The following is a 23,827-nucleotide window of genomic DNA, read 5'->3' as shown; positions in this document are numbered from 1 at the left end:
TAATTCTTCTTAACACACCTGTCACATTCACAGAAACTGAGATTATTGACTTGATAAAAATCAATGGCGATTTCGACCCTGCCTATGATATCATCAAACTGACCAAAGAAATCCCACATAAAAGAGATAATTCTAAGAGATACATCATCATAAGAGTCAACAGAAAACTCTCCATCAAGCTTTTGAATCATAATTATTTCTACGCTGGTCTACAACGTTGCACAATTAAAAAAAGACTGGTTTTATTAAGGTGCAGAAAATGCCAGACAATAGATCATCACCAAAACACACGTATTGAGTCTTACTGTTATTGCGAGAAGTGCGGATACAAAGGTCACAGTATCGAAAATTGCACAGAATTCTGCATAAACTGTACTCATCCAACCAAGACTCCAATTTAAATCTGGACTGTAATCACAGAGCCTCCTCACCTTCCTGCCCAACTTACTTGCACGAACTAAAAGAGCTACGTCAATCCAATCAAGTCTATACACATCCCTACTAAAAAGACATATATATTTTTGTTTATTAAGATTTCTCTGTATCTAGTAATACTTTCATCTCTATTAGTTTTTTTTTTAACGCTATATTTTTTTTTCACTTTCTTTCTTATTAATTTATTTTATTCATTTCTTTTTAATAATTTCCCGTTTCACATGCATATTTTTTTTGGTCTTACTTTTTCTTAAATTCCACATTTTCAGTAAATTTTTTTTTTTTTAATATCATGTCATATAGGCTGGAGTGGAGCGGGATTAGTGGCCAAGTCTTGGGCTATATGGTTAAGGGTTTTTCATAACCTAGGTACATGCCCAGGGCTTGGAGGAAAGAAAAAAGTACCGCAAAGCGCTCGATTTTACGCGCAGGTCGTCGGGCTACCAATCCGGGAAGCAATCCCCTCTGCAGAGGATTAAAATGGCGATGGTATGCTTTCTGATCATCCACAAGTTTGTTTCCCAGACCGTCGCCAATAGCCTATTGTGCAGCTCTGGAGCAACGTAAATAAAGTACCTACTTACCCATCTTTAAAAAATTGCATAGGGAAGAATAGGTTCTCGAATTTTCTGCGATTATACAAAAGTTTGAAAAGATGTAATAAACTGTTTGGCTTCTAAGTTTTGTTTGAAGTTATCGTTATTTTTAATAATATGTTCTTTGTCAATATTAGGGCAAGTTTTATATTTTTCATCACCACGCGCTTTATAAGACGGAAAGAAATTCTGGAATTAAATGCAATTCAAAAAATCTTTTGTTTTCAGAGTAGCAGGATGTCGATCCGAAGGTCTCCTCTCTGAACTAGGCTCTTCGTAACGGGTACAACGTGTGGAATAATTAAAATATTTATGTATGTATGTATGTATGTATGTATGTATGTATGTATGTATGTATGTATGTATGTATGTATGTATGTATGTATATATATATATATATATATATATATATATATATATATATATATATATATATATATATATATATATATATATATATATATATATATATATATATATATATATATATATATATATATATATATATATATATATATATATATATATATGTAAGCAGTCTGGCTAAGAGCTAGTAATAACTATAAATATTATGGGTGAAAAATAAGAAATCTTTTATTTAATCATTTTTAATATCAAACAGAGAATCAGACTATAATTAAGAACAGCGTGCATCGTTTTATATGTTCGGGATTTAAAAAGAGGAAATCTTTCAAGCATTCCTCATCGCATATGTTACAAGGAATAATATGACAATTACTATAGGGTATTTTGGGAGAAAGTTTCTCATGGGATTTCATATTTCCTTTCTGGAAAAACTTATTAGGATAATTATTGCATTCCGTAATCTACATTTAGAGCTGTTGTGCCGGCTTTCAGTTACTAATTATGTGAGAGGGTTTCGTTCTGAATAAAGAGCTAAGAAATATTATTTAGACAAAGAAATAATATAAAAAGATTTGCAAAAGCCTTTTATAGTATTATTTCCGTTTCCCAAAAATTTAAAAATACTTTCTAATTATTTAAAACGAAATGTAATTTATTTAGTATCACTTTCCCTTTACGAGAAACATAAGTATCATGAAAATTCTAAAAACTTGTAATATTAAAAAAAGCAACGAGAGTAATATGGAATGTAAAAAACAAAAATTTCTAAAAATGATTAAAAAAAAAAATTGAGCACAATTGAATTGTTAAGCTAGAGGAGCTTATATAAAAAACTGTCATACTATCCCTTCTGCTTAATTGAAGTAGACTTCATTTCCGAATATCTTTAATGACATAATCAGTTTTTTTAGTTCAAAGTCAGTTTTTCATTATAAGTGCGTTTCACAATCTTAGCAATAATTTCATCTTGGCCCCAGTTGAGATCAATATGGGTCTTATAAGAACAAGCACAGAGGAGCCAATATTGAGATGCCTTCATTTTTTTAAAATATTGCTCATAGAGCAGTGGTAGCTCAGGGGATAGAACGTCTGCCTTCCAATGAGGTGAACCGGATTCGAATCCCAGCGATGGCCTGTCGAAACGAACTCCACATCCAGCTCGCACCAACCACAGTTCTGACATAAAAATATCCTCAGTGGCAGATGGATCATGAGTTTGGGTCCCCTTGCCATAAGGGTAAAAATGGGAAGTTTTCGTTGTTTGCCTCTCTATGTAATGCAAATGCGAGTTGGTTTCGTCTAAACGTCCTCCACGAAGACAAATTTCTCCCTCTACTTGATCCAGGAATTTCCCTGTCTTCTGGATTGGGTTCAAAATGACAAAGCAGCGGAGTTGAACATTGGTGATTGTAGACCCAAGAATTAGGTCGGTTGCTCAACGACGGTTATAAAATAAAGTATGAAATATTTGCTCCTGGAAAGGAATATAATTGGCCAAAGTAGGTCTTTTATTGGCTGAATTATGAATATAAAATATGAAGTTATTCTGACAATTTTATATAGTGACAGTATTGGTTGTAAAGTTGCTGTGAATTATCGCATGGATTGTGCAATTCAATATAGGGCCAATATCGGAAAAATAACAGTCCTTTGAACCTGTGTTTATTCACGATTTATGCTTAATGGTCCAGCGATGATCCAAGTTATTTCGCTGATAGAGAATATTAGACATTTAAAAATTTGGAAAAAAATTCGGAAAAATAAAAATGTAAGTGTTTATTATAAGCCAATTCTTTTCTATTTAATGCATAATTATTTCTGTCTTACTTTAAAAAAAATATCATTGCCGTATTTATATTTATAGTCATCTAACATTACATACAGAATTATAAGTAGTTATTCCTACGTTCAATGACTCTATTTTTTAGAGTACTATTTTAGAATTTACTTTTCCATTGTTTAGAATATATTTAGCTCTGAACTTGTTATGTCGAAAAATCGCTATGTCGAAATTTTTTAAACAAATATACAATTCCAGTTGTCGTCAGGCTAGCCGTGGGAGGTTTTCGGGGTTTTCCTCTTCATGTTATGCAAATGCGGGTGAGATCATCAAAAGGTCCGTGGATTTTTCTCAATAATTGATCCAGCAATTCCCTTGTCTTCTAGATTGGGTTCAAAATTACTGGTCTGCGGAGTTGAACTTTGGTAGGCGTAAACTCAAAATTGGGACGGCTGTTCAACGACGGTTATTAAACTGTTAGTTTACAAATCCAGTAATGGTTTTTTCAACTTATGGAATTTGATGCGAAAATAAACTCAATCAGACATTTCTTAAATAAAATAAGCGTAAAAGTGTTTTATTCTGGGTATGTGAGCAAATACAATAACATCATATTCAGCCTTATAAACTTTATAAAAAATGTCAGATCTGATAATACAAATTACTTTTAATCCCAATTGCCGTCAAAGACATATGGATAAACATTCAGTGCGGCTAGAAAAATAAATGATCACACTTTAAGAGTGATTTAATAATTTAACTGCTGAAGGAGTTGTTTTTTTCTGCTACGATTGTAACAGATAAAATGATTATGAAATGAATTAATGTTTGTTTTAGAAGTGTAAGAAATGGTATAAAATCACAAGTCGAGAAGATATTGTTCACCACTAGATTTGTTTGTCAGTTATTCTGTTCGTCTAACAAAGGTAGGTTTCAAACGAAATATTCTTTTAACAATATTTTGCTTATCTGACATATCTTGAGCGTATTTATTGTTCTAATTTACTAAACTTAACATATTTACTTTAAGCCCTCTTCTTGTTCCTTATTTTTAAATATTAGAGAGTTTCTTTTTGTACAGATTAAAGTTATTAAAACATGTTTTTTTCACATTTTTAATCTTTTACATAAAATAATAATAGATAAATTCTCATCAAAATTTATGTAATTTTTCTCTTCTTTCCGAGTTGATTCTTATTAAATATAAATCTGTTTATTTTCAAAAATCGCCCTCTTTTCTCACAAGTAAAGCTGAAATTGCTTAATTTAAGAGTCTAGAGGCTCACAATTTAAAATTCTTCAGGGGAATGTTTTTAGATAAAATAGTTTTTTTCTTAAATAACACGGTTTACATGAAGGTAATATGATATTTGTGTGCAATGTGTTGTTCTTTATAGAACCGTAAGCTACCTATCTGGAAATAATGAAGAGAAACTTTTTGATGTAAAATCAAAAATGACTTATCATAATGTTATCCATTAATTATTATTTTTAGTCGTTATTTTCAATCATTTTTTCATTTTCGTAAATTTCTATCCTTTTTTTCCTTTTTTCTATTCATTTCTTGTAATTTTAATCATTTTTCTATTTTTTCTCTATTTGTTTTAATTTCAATCGTTTCAAAATTTTTCCTTTTTTTTAAAATTTCAACTTTTCTCCCCTTCTTTCATATTTCCTTTAATTTCAATCATTTCTTCAATTCTTTCCCATTTTCTTTAATTTCAATCGTTTCTAAATTTTTTTCCATTTTTTTTTATTTCATCTGTTTTTTTTTTCGATTCTTTTTCTTCATGCTTTCTATAATTTTAATCATTTCTTCAATTCTTCCCCATTTTCTTTAATTCTTTATTTCCCCCCTTTTTCTTTTAACTTCAATCGTTTTCTCATTTTTTCCTTTTTTTTTTGTTTTGTTTATTAAATGTTTTACATATTTACTAATAGTCTGTTTTTTTAACAAATAAACCTGCTAATAGCCCATTCTTTAATTCTTTAAAACATTTCATCGTTGCGTTTTTATGAATGATTTTGGATCAGAGAATTTTATTTTTTCAATGTACAATCGTATCTTTCAATTAAATAGATATAAAAAGAATCTCATAAATTTCGGATTAGTGTGAATTATTTTTTTACTATACAATATTCCTATGAACTAGATTAAAATGTCAAGAATTTCGGATCCGCGAAATTTTTTGTTGTTGCTATTATGCAATTCTTGTACCAACTGCATGAATAAAAAAACTAACACATTTTGGATCAATCCAATTTTTTACAATCTTTAGATCAACATGACCTAAACAAACTCCCGAATGATTTATTTTTTTGCAGTCTTTCAATGTAATGTTTCTAAAAAAAATCTTACAAATTTCAGATAATTTCAAATGATTTTTTCGATGAATGATTTATGCATTCTGAACTACATCTGAGAGAAATCTCGAGAATTTCGGATTAGTGTGAAAAATTTATTATTCTGCAATATTGTAATCATATCGTTCAATCTATTAGCTCTAAAAAATCTCACAAAATTTCGAATAAGTTTAAATTGTTCATAAATAATGGTTTACTCATTTAACATGTTCATTTAATTTTAAAAACAGCGATCTTCATACTTCTTTTTGCTTTTATTCCATCAGTTCTATATAATTTTTGATTTTCTTCCTCTTTTCCCTTTTTTATCATCCATTTCTTATCGATTCACAACAAAAAATTATGTAAACTATGATGCCCTAAGAAATGTATTTCATTTATAAGTTCAAAACATATAGAAATGCGGGACAATAATTAACTTTTAAACTATGTTTTGAAAACAAACACTTGCAACTCGAGATGAAGAAGACCGCTGCAATCAGCTGGTTATCTATAAGCAACTGACTGTCAACAAACCAGTTAAGCTGGTTGCGTGTTAAAAGCTGAATTAATTTTTTGATCAGATTCCTGAAAGCGACGTCATGTCTGGGTGACGATTCCGAATGGCTGCTGAATTATGGCATAAACAAATGGCAACCAATCAGTTTCAACACGCATGCGTGACGTCACATGCATCCAATTGAATATTTTTTTAATTTTGAAGTAACATCGTCAGGAAACAAAAAGAAAATAATTGTAACAATTGTTAAAGTTGGCGAGCAGGTGAGAGATCCTCGTAATATAGAGAAAAAAAATCCTATCATTTGCTATCAAATTATTAACTACTTTCTTTTGTTTCATGATAGAGGAAAGAGAAGATGAAGACTTTTATCATTTTACTTGTTCTCAGCGTCTTTGCTGTCGCTTTTGCTGGTCAGCCATCAGCATGCAGAATTCAACAACAAATGGTTAGACAATCGGGTAAGTGATTTAAAAGAAATATATATATATATATATATATATATATATATATATATATATATATATATATATATATATATATATATATATATATATTTTTTTTTTTTTTTTGAGATAAACAAAATATTTGAAATGGATGCTTGCGTTCTGTAAACCTAAACCAGTTTTTCTAAATCAATCTTTTAATGGCTTTATCATTAGGTAACATATTCGAAAAAGTAGTTTTAATTTTTAAGTTGCATAATATAGGGATCATTTTCAGTTATATTGTTTAAATGAAAATTTTCTTTTGACTGTTGTCCGAAGACTTTGTCGTCACATGAAATAACGTTTAATGTCCGAATAATTTTCCATTTTCAGCTTTCCTATTCTCTCGAGTGAATACTTAATACCCTCACTTATCTGCCACGTAAGGAGTGGTAGGAAGAAGGCGATCAATCATTTCATTTTATGATACGATGCATTCATGTTTTTTTGCCTTAAATATTATTTTCAAAGGAGCAGACGAGTGTATTATGTATGCATGTAAACTTATACGTTCTATATACTCTTGAACATTCAAACAGAAATAAAGTAAACTATAAATATCATTTTTTTGATATTTATAGTTTAGCTTATCATTTTCATTATCTTAGAATATCATTTTCGGATCCTCCGTTAGGCTATAGATTTTTTTAATCTATAGCCTAACGGAGAATCAGAAAATCATTCGGGTATCGGAATCTCCACACCCGAATCAGGTAAGATCAAGTATAAAGAGAAAAAAAGTAGAAGTACTAAAAGGGGAAAAAAAGAATCTGGCAGTGAAATCATTCGTAGATATCTTAAAAAGTAAAGTAAACATTAACTATTTTTGATCAAGAACTATTCATCACTATTTAATTTACCCCAGAAAAGAAATAGTTCTGCATGTATGTTATAATAGCAATAAATTTTGGTATTCAAAGGTTTTTCACTCTTTTGTAAAAACAATCCTTTTCTTTTTCTCTTTCATTGTGCAAACATCTTTGTTTAAAATTAATGTATTCAAATTTACTCAAATAAAACTTATCCAGAATTCAACTCTTCATTTATGTAAAGATTGAATCTTTCTGAATACGAGAAAATATTAGGGACTGGAAAGTAACGTCATTTTGGTGCATTTGATATTTGTTATCAGGATTTTAAAAATAAAAGTAACGGGTATTGTATATAAAAGTAACGGGCCCTCAATAACTTTTTATCTGACAATTGGATCTTCACGTTCTAGGACTCAATTTTAATAGTTTAAGGAGGTGACATCAAATATACGGATATAGACGGAGCTTTGGTGGCTCAGTTGGTTTTCGTTGTTTTCCTCTCCATGTAACGAAAATGCCGGTTAGTTCCCTCAAAAAATTCTCCACGAAGGTATATTTCGCCCAATGCTTGATCCTGGAGTTCCCTTGTCTTCTGGATTGGGTTCAAAATGACAAGGTTAAGGAGTTGACCATGGGTAATCGTAAAAACAGAATTGAGTCGACTGTTCAACGACGGTTATAAAATAAAATTAGTGTAGACGATGTTTTAAGTTACAAAATCAAACACGAAACATACTTTCCATAAATAAACATAAATAAAAGTTTTATAAATAAAGGTTTTCAATTAATATGTGAAATACGTGGAAGAAAAATTAACATTAAGGGGTTCAAACTTTCATCTACTCTCCTAAATTATAAGAACCATATTTTCCAGATTGCGGCTTCCCTTAATTCGAATTTGTCGAAAAAAGGTATGTTTATTCTGAGAAAGTAAATTTTTGTGTCTCATTTCGTAACTTAACGCATAATTTGTTTCAGTTGTTGTTGTTGTAGTTGGTAATTAAGGCAAAGGGGGTGCGATTGTTCCTGTTTCCACTGGCACTATCTATGGCCAAGAATTTGACTTTTGCCACACCCGTTTGTAAGGGGAACCTATTCATACATCCACCCGAACCTGAGAGCGATCCATTTCCAATTCAGAACCCTCAGAGGTATCGCTTTGTTACAGAAACTTGGAGGACTTAGTAACCTGACAGATTTAGCGTGCATTTAATAGATAGGGAGTCTTCGACCGGCTGGATTTAAAATTCCGTCCAAACGAACGTGAGTCCAGCGCCCTGATAACCAGGCTATCTCGGCCATTAAGTTCCTGTTAATTAACATATTTAAAGTTAGGCCCTAAGACTATTTAGATTGAGTTTTAATACTTGAATATCCAATCATTAAATCAAAAATTATTCATGGTGTTAATATTTTTCTTTTTTTGCTAACTGTACTTGAATAATTTTTACTTTCAAAAATCTGTAGCTTTAACAACAAAACATCGATATTTACTACCGGATAGGATCAATGCTTTTCTAACTTCACATTCTTATTGACAGGTGACAAAAGCGCTTTCATGCCAAGATGCGCGCCAAATGGTGATTATGCTAAAGAGCAGTGCAGACCAAACAAGGATGGAATTCTGTTCTGCTGGTGTGCCAACACAGAGGGAATTAGGCAAACAAAATCTAAACAAGGACACCAAAACTGCTAATAGTACGCAGCATGAAAATCATTGTGAAATAAACTTTGAATTTTAAAACAAATATTTGTCTTTCTTATACAATTGTAACTTATGTGGTCCTTTCAGGTGGTACAGTCCTGCAGTGGACTGATCGTGAGGACACTGTTTCCAGTGGAACACCGAAATCTAACATCACTGGCAGCGGTCAGTAAGCGGGTGGGTTACCACTCTGATCAGCCTGCGCAGGGACCCAGGGTATGCGGTATCAGTTCTCGCTAAACTGTACTACCGTAAAGTGCTCGACTTCGCGCGCAGGTCATCGGGCTACCAAGCAGGGGAGTCATCTCTCCAGAGGATCAAAATTGCGATGGTATATTTTCTGATCATCCTCAGAGTTGCTTCTCAGAACGTCGCCAATAGCTCATTGGCAGCTCTAGAGCAACATAAATGAAGTTCCTACCTACCTTTAAAGCATTGCATACGACAGAATGGGTTCCCGAAATTTCTGCGATTATACAAAAGTTTGAAAAGATGCAATAAACTATTTTGTTTCTAATCTGTTTTTCAACAACTCATTTGTTATTAGTAAAAACATAAATAATTTTGTAGGTATTCTGTACAATAAATTGAGATGGCTTCACCGATCCCTCGAACACTCTGTACCCAAGTCAAAATTTTTAATGCTTTTTTATTGATGGACCAATATAATCCTGAGGGTAACCATCAACAACTCCATCATGAACCATTATGGTTTTTGATGGTAAACAACGTAAGTAACCATCACCCTAATGTATGAATTCGGACTGATTTATGATGGTTCAACCTAAGAATAGCAACTTGTTTTGATGGTTTGTTCATGTGGAACCATGAGAAATTTCCATCATAGTATCCAAGAAATCAAATGTTGGAGCAATCATGAACCATCATCACTCCAATATAGGAATTCTGACGGATTTATGATGGCTAATATTAAAAAAAACCAACTTGTTTTGATGCTATATTCCTGAGAATCAATAAAAATTCCTTTTAAACAATCATGGAAATGTATAGATGAAACTATTATGGATTGTTGGTCCATGCGAATCAAACTTCTCTTGATGGTTAACCATCATAATATTAAAGTAACATTTTCCATCATGGAATGATGGAAGTTTGAGGGCATACCAAAAACCATAGACGGCTAATGATGAACGTATAATGGAAAAGGTTGGATGATAGTAACCATCAAATAATGTTGAACCATCATGAGTCGCACTGAAACCATCCATTTTTTTTCTTCATGCGATCATCAAGAATTTTGACTTGGATAGTATGAAGGTAGTGGGCTCGAATCCCACAGTGACACCTGGATGTATGTTTGTGATGTCCTTCTCTATTTTGTATACTATCCGCTCTGCAACCTTAAATAAGCATATGATTTGTCCATGAATTAGAGCACAAAAGTTCGTAAATTGAGGAATTGCGGTCAAACTATGGTCGGACATTTCCACTGTTCCGGCACCCTCTCTCTCCTTCTCTCTACAGGAATGAAGTAGCAGGTTTGAATCCCACTGTAATCCTGAAAGTATCTTACTGTCGTGTCCAAATTTTTTTCAATAGTGGATGTAGTTTTTTTTTGTAGAGTTTAGGTATAATTGTTGACCGGGTGCGGTACATTCTAATTTAGATATGATGGAGGAATATTTATCCCCGAAGAATAAATAAAATCGTCTTGGAAAAAATGATTTATTCTGTAAATGTTATTATAATGAACATGGCGACATGTCAAAATTATAAAATAAAGAAAGAAAGTCCCTTAAAAGGAATCAAGAGAATCTTTCTTGTTGTCTTATCCAGAATTTCAGTAAAGAAATAAATTCAGCGGTTCAGACAAACAGACCGAAGCTCCCCAGTTCATTAGCAAAGAATTCGAAATTCAAAGTCAGTGAATTGTTTCCAACGGACAGTTAGGAGCATGAGAAGAGATCCATAGTTGGCGATTTATCGAAAGATAACATAACCAAAAATAAAGACAATCCCCTTAATCAATATTATATTTGAAAATGATATGGCGGAAGTCGATCGCCAAAAAGACTGTGGGAATTAGTGTAACTGAAGCATTTTTGGGGGTAAGAGAAATAAAGAGTTACAAATAGATTTCTTTTTTCGATTCGACAGTGAATAAATGAGTTTTTCATTTGTATTGAAATAAAAAAAAAATAGACGTCACAGTGATTGTTATGAAAAGAATGAAATATTTCATATTAGCTTTTTATAAAATTTAACAAAAATTAAGTAATTGGTTCAATTTAATTAAAATTCGATTAAAAATTATTAAAAAAATAAGTTTAACAAATTTTGAAAGCTAGGAAATTTATAAAGATTATGGTGGCATCCCAGCGATGACCTTCTTTAACTCTTTGTTCTTCAACCTTACAAGACCGCATTGTAATGTGTTAAAATAATGTTAAGCATATCTGAGAGAAGTATTTCTTACACCTATCTGATTAAAAAAGCTTAACTCATTTTTCTATACAGTGAAAAAAACATGCTGCCAGCATGACAGTCGTAAGGTTAAATAAATTTAAAATATCGAAAGGAAATTTTATTTTAATTAAAATTCAAAATAAGATTTCATTTCGTTTTTATCTCGCAGTGAAGTTTGATAAATAGTGCATTTTTAAATTTACAAGTTATTTTTAGTTATATGTTATTAGGGCAAGTCTTATATCTTTCATCATCACATGCTTTGTAAGACGAAAAAAAAATTCTGGAATTAAATGCAATTAAAAGAATCTTTTGTTTTCAAAGTAGCAGGATGTCGATTCGAAGGTTCCCTCTCTGAACTAGTGAACTACGCTCTGCGTAACGGGTACAACGTGTGGAATAATTAAAATATTTAACATATTTTTTTTCAGGAGTTTAATTATTATTTTATATATAGCAGTCTGTCTAATAGCTAGAAATAACTATAAATATTAAGGTTAAAAATTAGAAGTCTTTTATTTAATCATTTTTAAAAGCAGACAGAGCATCAGAATATAATTGAGAACAACGTGCATTGTTTTATACGTCAGGGATAAAAAGAGAGTAAATCTTTCGAGCTGTCCTCATCGCTTGTGTTACAAGGGATAATATAACAATTGCAATAGGGTATTTTGTGAGAAATTTCTCATGGGATTTCATATTTACTTTCTGGAAAAACATATTAGGATAATGATTGCATTCCGTAATCTAAATTTAGAACTTCAGTGCCGGATTTCAATTACTAATTATATGAAAGGGTTTCGTTTTGAGTAAAGAACTAAGAAAAAGAATTTAGACAAAGAAATAATATAAAAGGATTCGTAAAAGCTTTTTGTAGTATTATTTCCCGTTTCCAAAAATTTAAAAATACTTTCTAATAATTTAAAGAGAAATGTAATTTATTCGTATCACTTTCCCTTTGTGAGAAACATAAGCATCATGAAAATACTAAAAATTTGTAATATTAATAAAAGCAATAAGAGTAATATGAAATGTAAAAAGCACACATTTGTAAAAACGATAAAAAATTGAACACAGCTGAAATGTTATATTAAAAAATTGTTATACTATCGCTACTGAGTAATTGAAGTAGACTTCATTTCTGAATATCTTTAATGACATAATCAGTTTTTTTAGTTCAAAGTCAGTTTTTCTGAGTTTTGAAAGTTTTTCATTATAAGTACATTTCACAACCCTAGGGATCAATGTGGGATTTATAAGAACAAGCACCGAGGATAATGAGATGTCTACATATATATATATATATATATATATATATATATATATATATATATATATATATATATATATAAATAAATACAAGAAAACACTAAGAAAGTTAAGAAAAACAATAAGTTTCATTATAAAGTTATTTTATAAAAAAAATTTTTGAGTGCTCCTCACACTATTGTATTAATATATTTTGCTTTGGCTTTATTGATACAATATCAGAAAGCACTCTGTTTTGCGGATATAATCGTGTGGGCTGAAGAAAAGATTATATCTTTTTTTCCGGCTTTTTTTCCGGTTTTTTAATTAACATTTCATTTTTTTTTTTAATAAAATGTTGTTTGTTATTTTTTTTACTTATTATTTCCCACCCCCTTTTTTTCATATGTCTATAACTTTTCTTTGTTTTATTCTTCATTATTCTTCATATATATATATATATATATATATATATATATATATATATATAATAAATAAATAAATACAAGAAAACACTAAGAAAGTTAAGAAAAACAATAAGTAACATTTATTGCGCTTAAGCTGCAAGTAAACAGCACTCATTAGATAAGTTCAAAATGAAGAATAAAACAAAGAAAAATTATAGACATATGAAAAAAAGGGGTGGGAAATAATAAGTAAAAAAAAAATAACAAACAATATTTTATTTAAAAAAAAAAAAAAAAAAAAAAAAAAGTGAAATGTTAATTAAAAAACCGGAAAAAAAAAAGATATAATCTTTTCTTCAGCCCACACGATTATATCCGCAAAACAGAGTGCTTTCTGATATTGTATCAATAAAGCCAAAGCAAAATATATTAATACAATAGTGTGAGGAGCACTCAAAAAAATTTTTTTTTATAAAATAACTACGTAAAAATAGATCATAAAAAGTAAATATAACATGTAAAAACAGATAATAAAATAAAATAAAAAGAAAAAATAAAATTAAAATAAAAAACATTAAAAAGGGGGGACTATAAAGCGAGTAGCAAAATCATAACAACCTACTTGGACAGTTATTTTTCAAGAATGATTTAAAAATGTTTTCGCAGAAAGATTGCCAGATTACAAAATATGAAAACAAAAGATGAAAACAAAAGCGCAAATTGAGTGTAACAAAAGGGTTCTAAAGTGTCGTTCTTACTGCACTGCTAAAGTGATTTGTTATTCTGAGTTTTGATTTGTTAGTTAAACTAACAAATCAAAACTCAGAATAACAAATCACTTTAGCAGTGCAGTAAGAACGACACTTTAGAACCCTTTTGTTACACTCAATTTGCGCTTTTGTTTTCATCTTTTGTTTTCATATTTTGTAATCTGGCAATCTTTCTGCGAAAACATTTTTAAATCATTCTTGAAAAATAACTGTCCAAGTAGGTTGTTATGATTTTGCTACTCGCTTTATAGTCCCCCCTTTTTAATGTTTTTTATTTTAATTTTATTTTTTCTTTTTATTTTATTTTATTATCTGTTTTTACATGTTATATTTACTTTTTATGATCTATTTTTACGTAGTTATTTTATAAAAAAAATTTTTTTGAGTGCTCCTCACACTATTGTATTAATATATTTTGCTTTGGCTTTATTGATACAATATCAGAAAGCACTCTGTTTTGCGGATATAATCGTGTGGGCTGAAGAAAAGATTATATCTTTTTTTTTTCCCGGTTTTTTAATTAACATTTCACTTTTTTTTTTTTTTTTTTTTTTTTTTTTTTTTTTTTTAAATAAAATATTGTTTGTTATTTTTTTTTTTTACTTATTATTTCCCACCCCTTTTTTTCATATGTCTATAATTTTTCTTTGTTTTATTCTTCATTTTGAACTTATATATATATATATATATATATATATATATATATATATATATATATATATATAATAAATAACTAAACCATTAAAATAATGTTTTTTTTCAGTAATCTAGTTGCATAATAAAAACTCTTTTCGGAATTTGTATTTATTCGGTATAAAAAAATTCTTAAAATAGGCTTATTTTTTCCCCGTTTGAGTGACATAGCCTCGAATATATTTTATTAATTCACAAATAAAGGCAATAAGATTATACCTTCTTTTATTTTGAAATGTATATTTCAATGTCCTTTATACATTTCACAAAGAAAAGTACTTTTCGCTCTTCCAAATACTTTATTCGAATATCTTCCTTCAAAAATTCAATTTTCAGTCTTTTTCAGTTTTGTTCAAGTTTTTCGTGAGTTTTAATACAAATAAACTTTCTTTTTTTCTTCTCCTCTATGCCTCCTCCTTTTATGAAATATTTATATTATTCTCAGCTTGGTAAAGAAGTAAGAAAATAAATTTTTTATGTTTTTCTTCGAATTTTATTCACGAAACGAGGATTAGAAAGGCGAGCAAACTTTCCGTAATTATGAAAAAAAGGTTTTCTTTCGTCAGTGGGTAATGACTGTTTTTAAGCAACACTTTCTTCGTACCCATTTCATATTCTCGAAAACAAAAGTTCGCATTTAAATAAAAATGTTCTTTTTTTTAATATTGTTTTCAAAATTTTATAATTTCCTTAAAATTTCTTCACGAATTTCATTTTTTATTTTCTAAAGGATTTATACTATCTTTTATAGAAGGATCAGTGGTCATAGTGTCAACACATTAAACACGGGTAAACTAGATACAAAGCTACTCTGTTTAAAAATAAAGGATCTCCGTTTAGCTATATAGTTTCCCTGTTTATAAATAAAGACAGCAACAGACGGCCTTAGACTTTGTGGCGAGAGGAGTTCTTTCCATAGACAAACAAAAGCTGAAGTTAGTCTTATTTAGAAATAAAGTTATCCTGTTTTAAAATAAAGTTATATAAAAATAACATACTTATAGAGAAAAATCTTCATTGTCTATAAATGCTTTCTTGTGTATTAGAAATAAAGTAAATCTGTTAAGACATAAATTCTTACCTGTTTGTTTCTTACCGCGATTCAAAATAAAGTTACCTAGTTTGAAAATAAAGTTACTTTATTTGAAAATAAAGTTTCGCTTAGATCAGAAATAAAGTTATTCAGTTTAGAACTATAGCTACCTTGTTTATAGAATCCATGCTAAAGAATAATTTTTCGCAAGAACAATGATAATTTTATGTTATCAGCATACCCTTTATTATTATAAAATCAGTTTGGACACAAATTTCACTCAAATTGAGTCGATTTGATATTACTTTTAAAAGTATTCATTAATTAAAACTACGTAAAATTTCCAAAATTTAGAAACTTCTTCAGAAAAAAAAACTTTCAGACCAGGCTCATTTAAAATTATGATATCTTAAAAGCCTATTATAGATATTACTTGACTCTTTTACAGATTTATAACGCAATTTTGAAGTGGTAATTTTTTTTACAATACCGTATAATAATTTCAACTACTAATTATCGCTTATTTCAACTTTATAAAAAAGTTTCAACATATTATGTGTTTTACTTTTAAGATTAAACTGGAAAACATAAAGGTATATTCGACAATTGTAAAGAAAAACACTTGAATATTTTACCTTTAAGTAAATCTAGTGAAGAACTCTATAACATAAATCAACCTTCTTTTTAATAAATATTATTTAAATGGAAATCTTACTTGTAAAATGCAAAAATGAGGAGTGCTGGAAGCAGGAAGAGTATTGAAATTGCATACGTAATGATGTGAAAATACTGTAACCTTCTCATTCCCTGTAATGAAAAACACATATCAGCAATGATGCTTTGATTTTGAGACTGTCAGGTCATGTTTAGTCTATCTAAAGCCAGCGCTGTCTACGTTTATTTTGAAATTGGCGGAAAACGTCAATGCGGAGAAAAAGCCACTGTTTTGTGAAAATGAAAAGATTTTGTGGTCTAATTTATTAATATTTAAAAACATACTCTTATGCTGCTTTATCTGGGCCCTAAGAATGTGCACCAACTGAACATATATCAGGGATTTTGATAATTTTCCTCTAGGTGGAAAATTATCGCCAAATTGGCGATTTTTAAAAAAGCTTTATAACTTTTAAAATATTTAAGTTATTTGTTTGTTCTAAAGCCCAGATGAATCTTCACGGCAAGATGATATATATTGTTTAAAATCATCGCAGTGATTCAAGTGCAAGGCACTTAAAGTATGGCTTATTTATTTTTCATGGTTACAGAGCTTTAAATAGCAGTATTAACACACACTCTCCAAGTCACATCAATTTTTCTAATCCTATTACAGTTATATTTAAAGTTATTGTTATAATACAATTCGAAAGCTTAGCTCCTAATCCTTTCTTTATTTTATTACGTTTGTGTTGTAAATATTAGCAAAATGAAGGTGACAGCTATTTAAAATAGTATTTAATATGAACTTAGAAATAAAAAGGAAAAAGAACGATTAGAAAAAAGTAAACTCAAATATACAAGAAATAGAAGTTGCCAGATTACGAAAGTGCAACTCCACAAGATAAGCAAATATAGCGTGGGGCTCGCTGATAGCATGCTCGATTTATAACAGCCTCCTTCGAGCATGAAAACAGTCAGTAGTCAATATTGTCACTCAAAGAACTGCAGTCACACCGAGTAATATCTTTTGAGCATGAAACTGAGGTGCTGGAAGTGCCTTCGTCAGAATATCTGCTCGCTGCTCATCACTTCTGACGTAACCTAATTCAAAATGTCCTTTCGAAAACTCATCTTGGACAAACTTGTATCTTTGATCGATGTGCTTAGTGCGAGCGTGAAACATCGGATTTTTGATGCATTTGATGGTACTTTGATTATCAATCTGGAGGATTGGTAATGAGACGTCGTTGGCTATCTCGGCAAACAGGCGCTTTAACCATATCAGATCTTTTGTCGCATCCGCTGCTGCCATAAACTCTGCTTCTGTTGTTGAATTAGATATAGCCTCCTGCAATTTACTTCTCCAAGTAATTGCACCTCCACCGTAAAAAGATATCACACCTGTGCGAGATCTCCGAGTTTCAGCACAACTGTTGTTATCTGCATCACTAAACAACATAAGGCTTCTATCATCTGTACTGCTATATACAATGCCATGTGCAACGGTAGTACGAAGGTACCTGAATGTAGTCTGCACAATTTCCCAATCAGTTTCTGTGGGATTGTCCAATTTCCGAGATACTAAACTTACTGCATAAGCAATGTCAGGTCGGGTTCCCATCGCTAAATAAAGCAAGCTACCTACTGCTGATCTATATGGAATGTGACTGCTAAGAGGATTTGCCTCCTTGATCTTTATCATCCCATCAGCATTCGGAAGTTCATATTCAACCTTCAGATTTGCCTTCTTCACCGGAATGCGCGATGTCGTAGTAGCATCCCCATAACGCTCTAGCATCTTTTTAGTAAATGCTTCTTGGTGCAAAAAGATTGAGCCGTCCTTCAACTGTTCAACTTGTAGACCAAGAAAACAATTTAACGTTGTCACTCTAAGGTTGAAATGTTGCTTAAGTTCGTTTATAAAGGTGAGGAATGATGCTTCGTCTTGTACAGCGACAATACCATCATCGACATAAATCGCCATCAGCATCTTGTGTCCCGAGTCTTTACGAGTGAAGAGGCAGTGGCCAGATTTGCTTTGGGACATACCATATTTCTTTAGCACGTCTGTAAACTTGGCATTCCAACATCGACCAGCTTGTTTAAGACCGTACGAAGGTCGGAGCATCTTGCATATACGTCCACTTCCGTCATCATATACTTCGGGTTGATACATGTATATATCCTCAGTCAAATCACCATAAAGGAAAGCTGTCTCCACATCAATTTGAAATAATTTTAGTTTCTCCTTAGCTGCTGTTGCAATCAGAGCTCGAATAGTGTCGTAGCGACAAACTGGACTAAAAGTTTCCCCGTAGTCGATATCCTTCGTCTGCGTATATCCTTTCGCGACTAATCGAGCCTTAAATCTTTCGATAGAGCCGTCTGGGTTAGTCTTCACTTTGTAAACCCAGCGATTTGCAAGAATCTTTCTTCCTTCAGGTGGCTCAACAAGTTTCCACGTACCGTGCTTGTTTTGCGAAGCCATCTCTTCGTCCATGGCTCGTTTCCAGTTGACATGCATCGAAGACTTTATAGCTTCTGCATATGATTGGGGTTCTGTCAAATTCAGGATGCTGCTGTAGACTTCATAGTCGTTAAATCTGGGTGGGCGGCGTGTAGTTGATCGGTCACGCAATCCATACGTCGTCATCTGTGATAGTTCATCTTCTACATTGCGAAGATTTTCACCCTCCTCCAGCAAGTCAGTACCGTCGGAACTGTCCGAAATTTCAAATTGCAAAGCAGTTGATGTACTGGCACTAGAAGTAGTTTCTGAAGACAGGGAAGCGGGACCTATCTGCTGCTCGTTGAACACCACATTGGCGCTCTTGATTGTGTCATTCTTTGATGGAATGAAAACACGATAGCCATCATAATCACAATATCCAACCAAATATCCCTTTACAGCCTTGTCGTCCAGGTACATCCAGTACATCCGGTACATGTACAAAAGCAGTTGATCCAAAAATTCGAAACTTGTCGATTTTCGGCTTGCGTCCGAACCATACTTCGAATGGAGATTTTCCTGTGATTTTACTTGGTCCAGTTCGATTAAGAATGTAGACAGCCGTCGATGCTGCTTCTGCCCATAAAAACTGTGGTAAGCCTGTATCTTTGAGCATAGTACGAACTGAGTCCATTATTGTGCGGTTTTCTCTCTCAACTGCACCATTTTGTTCTGGCGAATACGGCATAGTGATTCTTAACTTGATGCCTTCATCATCAGTCAGTTTAGCCATCTTAGCATTTTCGAACTCACGACCGCCGTCTGTAACCAGTTCTTTCACATTTATGCCGTCTTTATTAGCCCGAGTAAGAAACGATTTAATCTTATCTACAGCTTCATCTTTATGTCTCAGAAATTCTACACTTCGAAATTTGGAATAATCATCTTTGATCACTAGCATGTACTTCTTTCCACCTCTTGATAAAACTGGCGATTCGAGTAAATCTGCATGTATGATTTCACCTGACTCCTTCGTTTTAAATCGTTTTGATTTGAAAGTCCGTCGGCACTGTTTACCATACCTGCAAGGTTCACAAAAGAGTCCATCATCAGTGAAGTCTATACCATTTTGGCGCAAGTACTGTTTCACATATTGTACTCCCTGATGCCCGAGTCTTCTGTGCCAAACTGAAAGTGGCAACTTTGTCGTTGTCACCATTGTTGTATCCGGGTAAGGTGTTGTTACGTCATCGTCAACTAGGTAAGCTGAAGCAGCAGAACCTCCTTCTGGCTTGACCGGTTTTGCACGTAATTCAAAGAGTCCACTTGAGGAACATGGAGCTTCTAAAAGTATATTTTCCGGGTTTTCTTTACGAAAGAAACGACAAACCATGTCATCCGAATCTCCGAAGTTTGAGATTCCTCGTTTCATCGCCTTTGACGCTGATAGTAAATTTTTGCCGATATCTGGTGCATATAATACATCACTCAGCTCAATAGACTTTTGCAAGGTTCCAACAGTTGCGCACGTGTACATTTCTCCGCAGCCATAAGCTGGTATTGTCTGTTTGTTACCAACTATGATTTTTGCTGCTGGCTTGTCAAAATGACGATACGTCTTGAAATATTCAGCAGAATTTGTGATGTGTGCCGTAGCTCCATCGTCTTTGAGCCACACATTTCGGCTACTGTCATCATGGCAAATAAATGCACTACAATGAGTAGTAAGAAAAGTTTCGGTTTTATTACCCGACATCTTTGGCTTGTCTGGAAAATCAGGACAAAATTTTCCCATGTGCCCTGGCTTATTGCACCGAAAACAGTTGCCACGAAAACTTTTCACACCATCATTGGCCTTACTAAGTTTCATACCTGTAGCTGTTGAAGGTTGAGATTTTCTCGCCATCTGGGACCTTGTCCCCTTCCTCCATTTCTTCTCTTCGTTGGCACTGTGCCTTGCACCGCTTGTTACAAAAGCTGTTGTAGCATCTTCTTTCATGCATACACTTTGCCTTTGAAGGCGAATCATTATTTGCTCCATCAGTCTCTCGGATGACTTTTCGGCTTTTGGTATCGAGTCCCACTGTGACTTGAACTCCCTGTATTCGTCATCCGGAAGAATCGATAATATGCGCGGCATGAGCAGATTTTGAGGCAACTTCCCTTCGCCGCTCGCCTCCTGTTCCCGTTGCAAGTTGACCCATAGCGTACGCAAACGTGCGAGAGATTTCATTACGTCTTCATCCTTCTCTATTTTGAAAATGAAAAATTGCTGAAGGAGAGTATCCAATTTTACACTCGACACTTTGTCGAAGTTGTTCAGCAACTCCTTCCATATTTCCTGTGCAGAGTTACCATGCATACGAATTAGATTTAAAATACCCGCCGATACATTTGATCTAATAATTATTGCGGCTTTTGCATTCGTCTTTGTGAAGGATACGAGCGCTTTGTTGTACTCACTGACCGCTTCGGCACTGGCGTCTTTCACAGGTACCGACGGTTCTACAACTGAGCCATCCAGAATTCCAACACAATCATTTAGGACGAATAAAGAGTTGATTTCTAATTTCCAGTCAGTCCAGTTGGACGCACCTTCCAACTTCATGCACTGTATAAAGTTCTTTCCATCCATCGCCAAACTGTTAATCCACAAAAATGAGCAATCACTTCACCACTAACGTTAATGAAAAACGAAGTACTACTCACGATTTGGCATACAAAAGTTCATACACGTCGTCAAAAACAACTATCCACGCAGTAAAACGTTGCTAATAGCCCATAACCTGTTGTAAATATTAGCAAAATGAAGGTGACAGCTATTTAAAATAGTATTTAATATGAACTTAGAAATAAAAAGGAAAAAGAACGATTAGAAAAAAGTAAACTCAAATATACAAGAAATAGAAGTTGCCAGATTACGAAAGTGCAACTCCACAAGATAAGCAAATATAGCGTGGGGCTCGCTGATAGCATGCTCGATTTATAACAGTTTGTACAATGTTTTCAAGATCCCAGTAACACAAGTTTCCTATCAAACTTTAATATTTAAAATGTTTTTAGGTAACTTCTCAGGATTTTTTAGAAGTGTTACCCAAGTCAAAATTCTTGAGGGTCCAATCAAAAAATTTTGATGGTTTATGTTGGTTTCAGTGAGATTCATGATGGTCCAACAGCATTTGATGGTCACCATCATCCATCATTACATTCATTGCTTCTGTTCATTGTTTTTGATATGCCAACAAACTGTATGATGGAAAATGCTACTTTAATACTATGATGGTTAACCATCAAGAGACGTTTGACTCTCATGGACCGACAATCCATGATGGTTCCAACTGCACATTTTCATGATGGTTAAAAGGGAATTCTTGATGGTTTTCAAGAATATACCATCAAAACAATTTGGGTTTTTTAATGTTGAACCGTCATAAATCAGTCCGAATTCTTACATCGGTATTATGGTTGTTAATGAGCTTTATGACATTTTATTTCTGAGATACTATTATGGAAATTCTTGATGATTCAACATGAACAAACCATTAAAACGAGTGTCTACTGGATATGCGATAAATGTATACTGCACAATGGCACTTAACCTTAATAAAACATATCTGTAAAGTATACCATGCAAAAGTATACCGAACAGTGGCACTTAACCTTTGAAAAATATCTGTGTAAGGAATACCGGGCAAATGTATTCTTAAGAGTGGCACTTAATCTTAAAAAAAAACATCAGTTGATCGTATCTCAATTCAGAGATAACTCTTTTTAATCCTTCATAAGAGGAAGAGTGTGAGTATACAGCAATCATGGCTACAAAAATTATCAAAACTAAAAGTAAAAAGTCACGTGAAACAGAACCAACTTTGTCGAAATTTGCTAAAGCATAATAGCAACATAAATTTAATTAAATCAACCAAATCATACTAAATACAAAAATCTCATGATGGTGCCGCAGTTGTTGTCAATACATTTTGATTGGCTTTAAAATCACATGACAGTTCTGTTACATTCATTTTCATATTGATTTGGCTGTGATCAGCATGAAATTGATATAAGTCATACAGTTATTGTTGTTCTATAAATGTTTTTGTTTCTCTAATTTAAAGGTTAAAATTACCCGTATTGTTATTACAGTCGAACTCGTTTATAACGAGCACAAAGGGACAGTAACATGTACTCGTTAAATCCGAGTGCTCGTAATAAGCTAGTCCTTAAGACAGGCGTGCAACTAGAAGATGGGGGGGGGGGCTTGGGAGGTCAAATGATTGAGTTTACTTAAAATTTATTTAATTACTTACTTTAATTACATTAATTAATTTAATTAAATACTTTTCCTAATTTAATGACTACTAACCCCCTTCATTCGCATTTCTTTATCATTTTGAAAAAAAGATAAGACAGAAAGACTAGAAAGATGAGAAAAAAGATTGCAAGACAGAAAAATATTGCTCGCTGAAACCGGGTCTTGCTCGTTAAAAGCGACTTCTGTTCCTTAGACAAAACATTGATCCAACCAAAAATTCTCGTTTCCCTCGGTAAATCCGAGTTCTCGTTAAATCCGAGCTCGTTATAAACGAGTTCGACTGTATTACGTTTTTGATTTTGTCTGATGCATAATTTAAGTGTTTAGGAGGATTGTTTTATTATTATTATAAGAATAATGTACTTCTACGTTAAATATTGAGGTAAAGTTATTTAAATAGGTGTCTGACCTTATTCATCATTTTACAATTATTATTTTTTGCTGCAGATTACATTAATATGCGATTATGAATTGCGGATAAAGAGATTCGGATTAAATGATTTAGAACTTAACTTTGAGCTTCATGCACAAAGTGATGAAAGCAAAAATTGTATTTAATATACATCCGTCCGTTTGGAAATCAAAAATATTAAATGACAATTATGTGAACTCACCAAATTTGTTATAACAATATACTTTTAATTTTAAATGTTACTTCAAAAAATTTGATCTTAGAAAAATGATTTATGTTCACTTATCTTAATAAGGGAAATATTTGGAAGTGGATGTTCTTTTTTAGTACATATAATTTTCGTTGAATAATTTCAACTGTTTCATTCCAAGAAACAG

The 23,827-nt window shown here is 32.2% G+C and overlaps 1 protein-coding gene and 1 long non-coding RNA gene across 3 annotated transcripts in view; one reads left to right on the top strand and one right to left on the bottom strand.

Moving 5' to 3' along the window:
• The window catches only part of LOC122270104 (calcitonin gene-related peptide type 1 receptor-like), a 264,250-nt gene that overhangs the window by 101,990 nt on the left and 138,433 nt on the right, over positions 1-23,827 (bottom strand). For both annotated transcript variants that reach the window (XM_087160598.1, XM_087160597.1), the window contains exon 6: positions 16,339-16,430. In XM_087160598.1, coding sequence (XP_087016724.1) covers positions 16,339-16,430 — 92 coding nt within the window. The remainder of the gene's footprint in view (positions 1-16,338; positions 16,431-23,827) is intronic.
• LOC107439250 (uncharacterized) lies at positions 3,997-9,088 on the top strand. The gene is made up of 3 exons (XR_011636939.2): positions 3,997-4,103; positions 6,387-6,501; positions 8,882-9,088. It is a non-coding gene; the product is annotated as an uncharacterized LOC107439250 (long non-coding RNA).

The sequence above is a fragment of the Parasteatoda tepidariorum genome, chromosome 4 (assembly GCF_982258835.1).
Source record: "Parasteatoda tepidariorum strain Cologne lab strain chromosome 4, Ptep-v5.0, whole genome shotgun sequence".
Lineage (NCBI taxonomy): Eukaryota > Metazoa > Arthropoda > Arachnida > Araneae > Theridiidae > Parasteatoda > Parasteatoda tepidariorum.
Note: the sequence above shows the minus strand (reverse complement) of the source record. Positions and strands in the feature narration are given on the sequence as shown.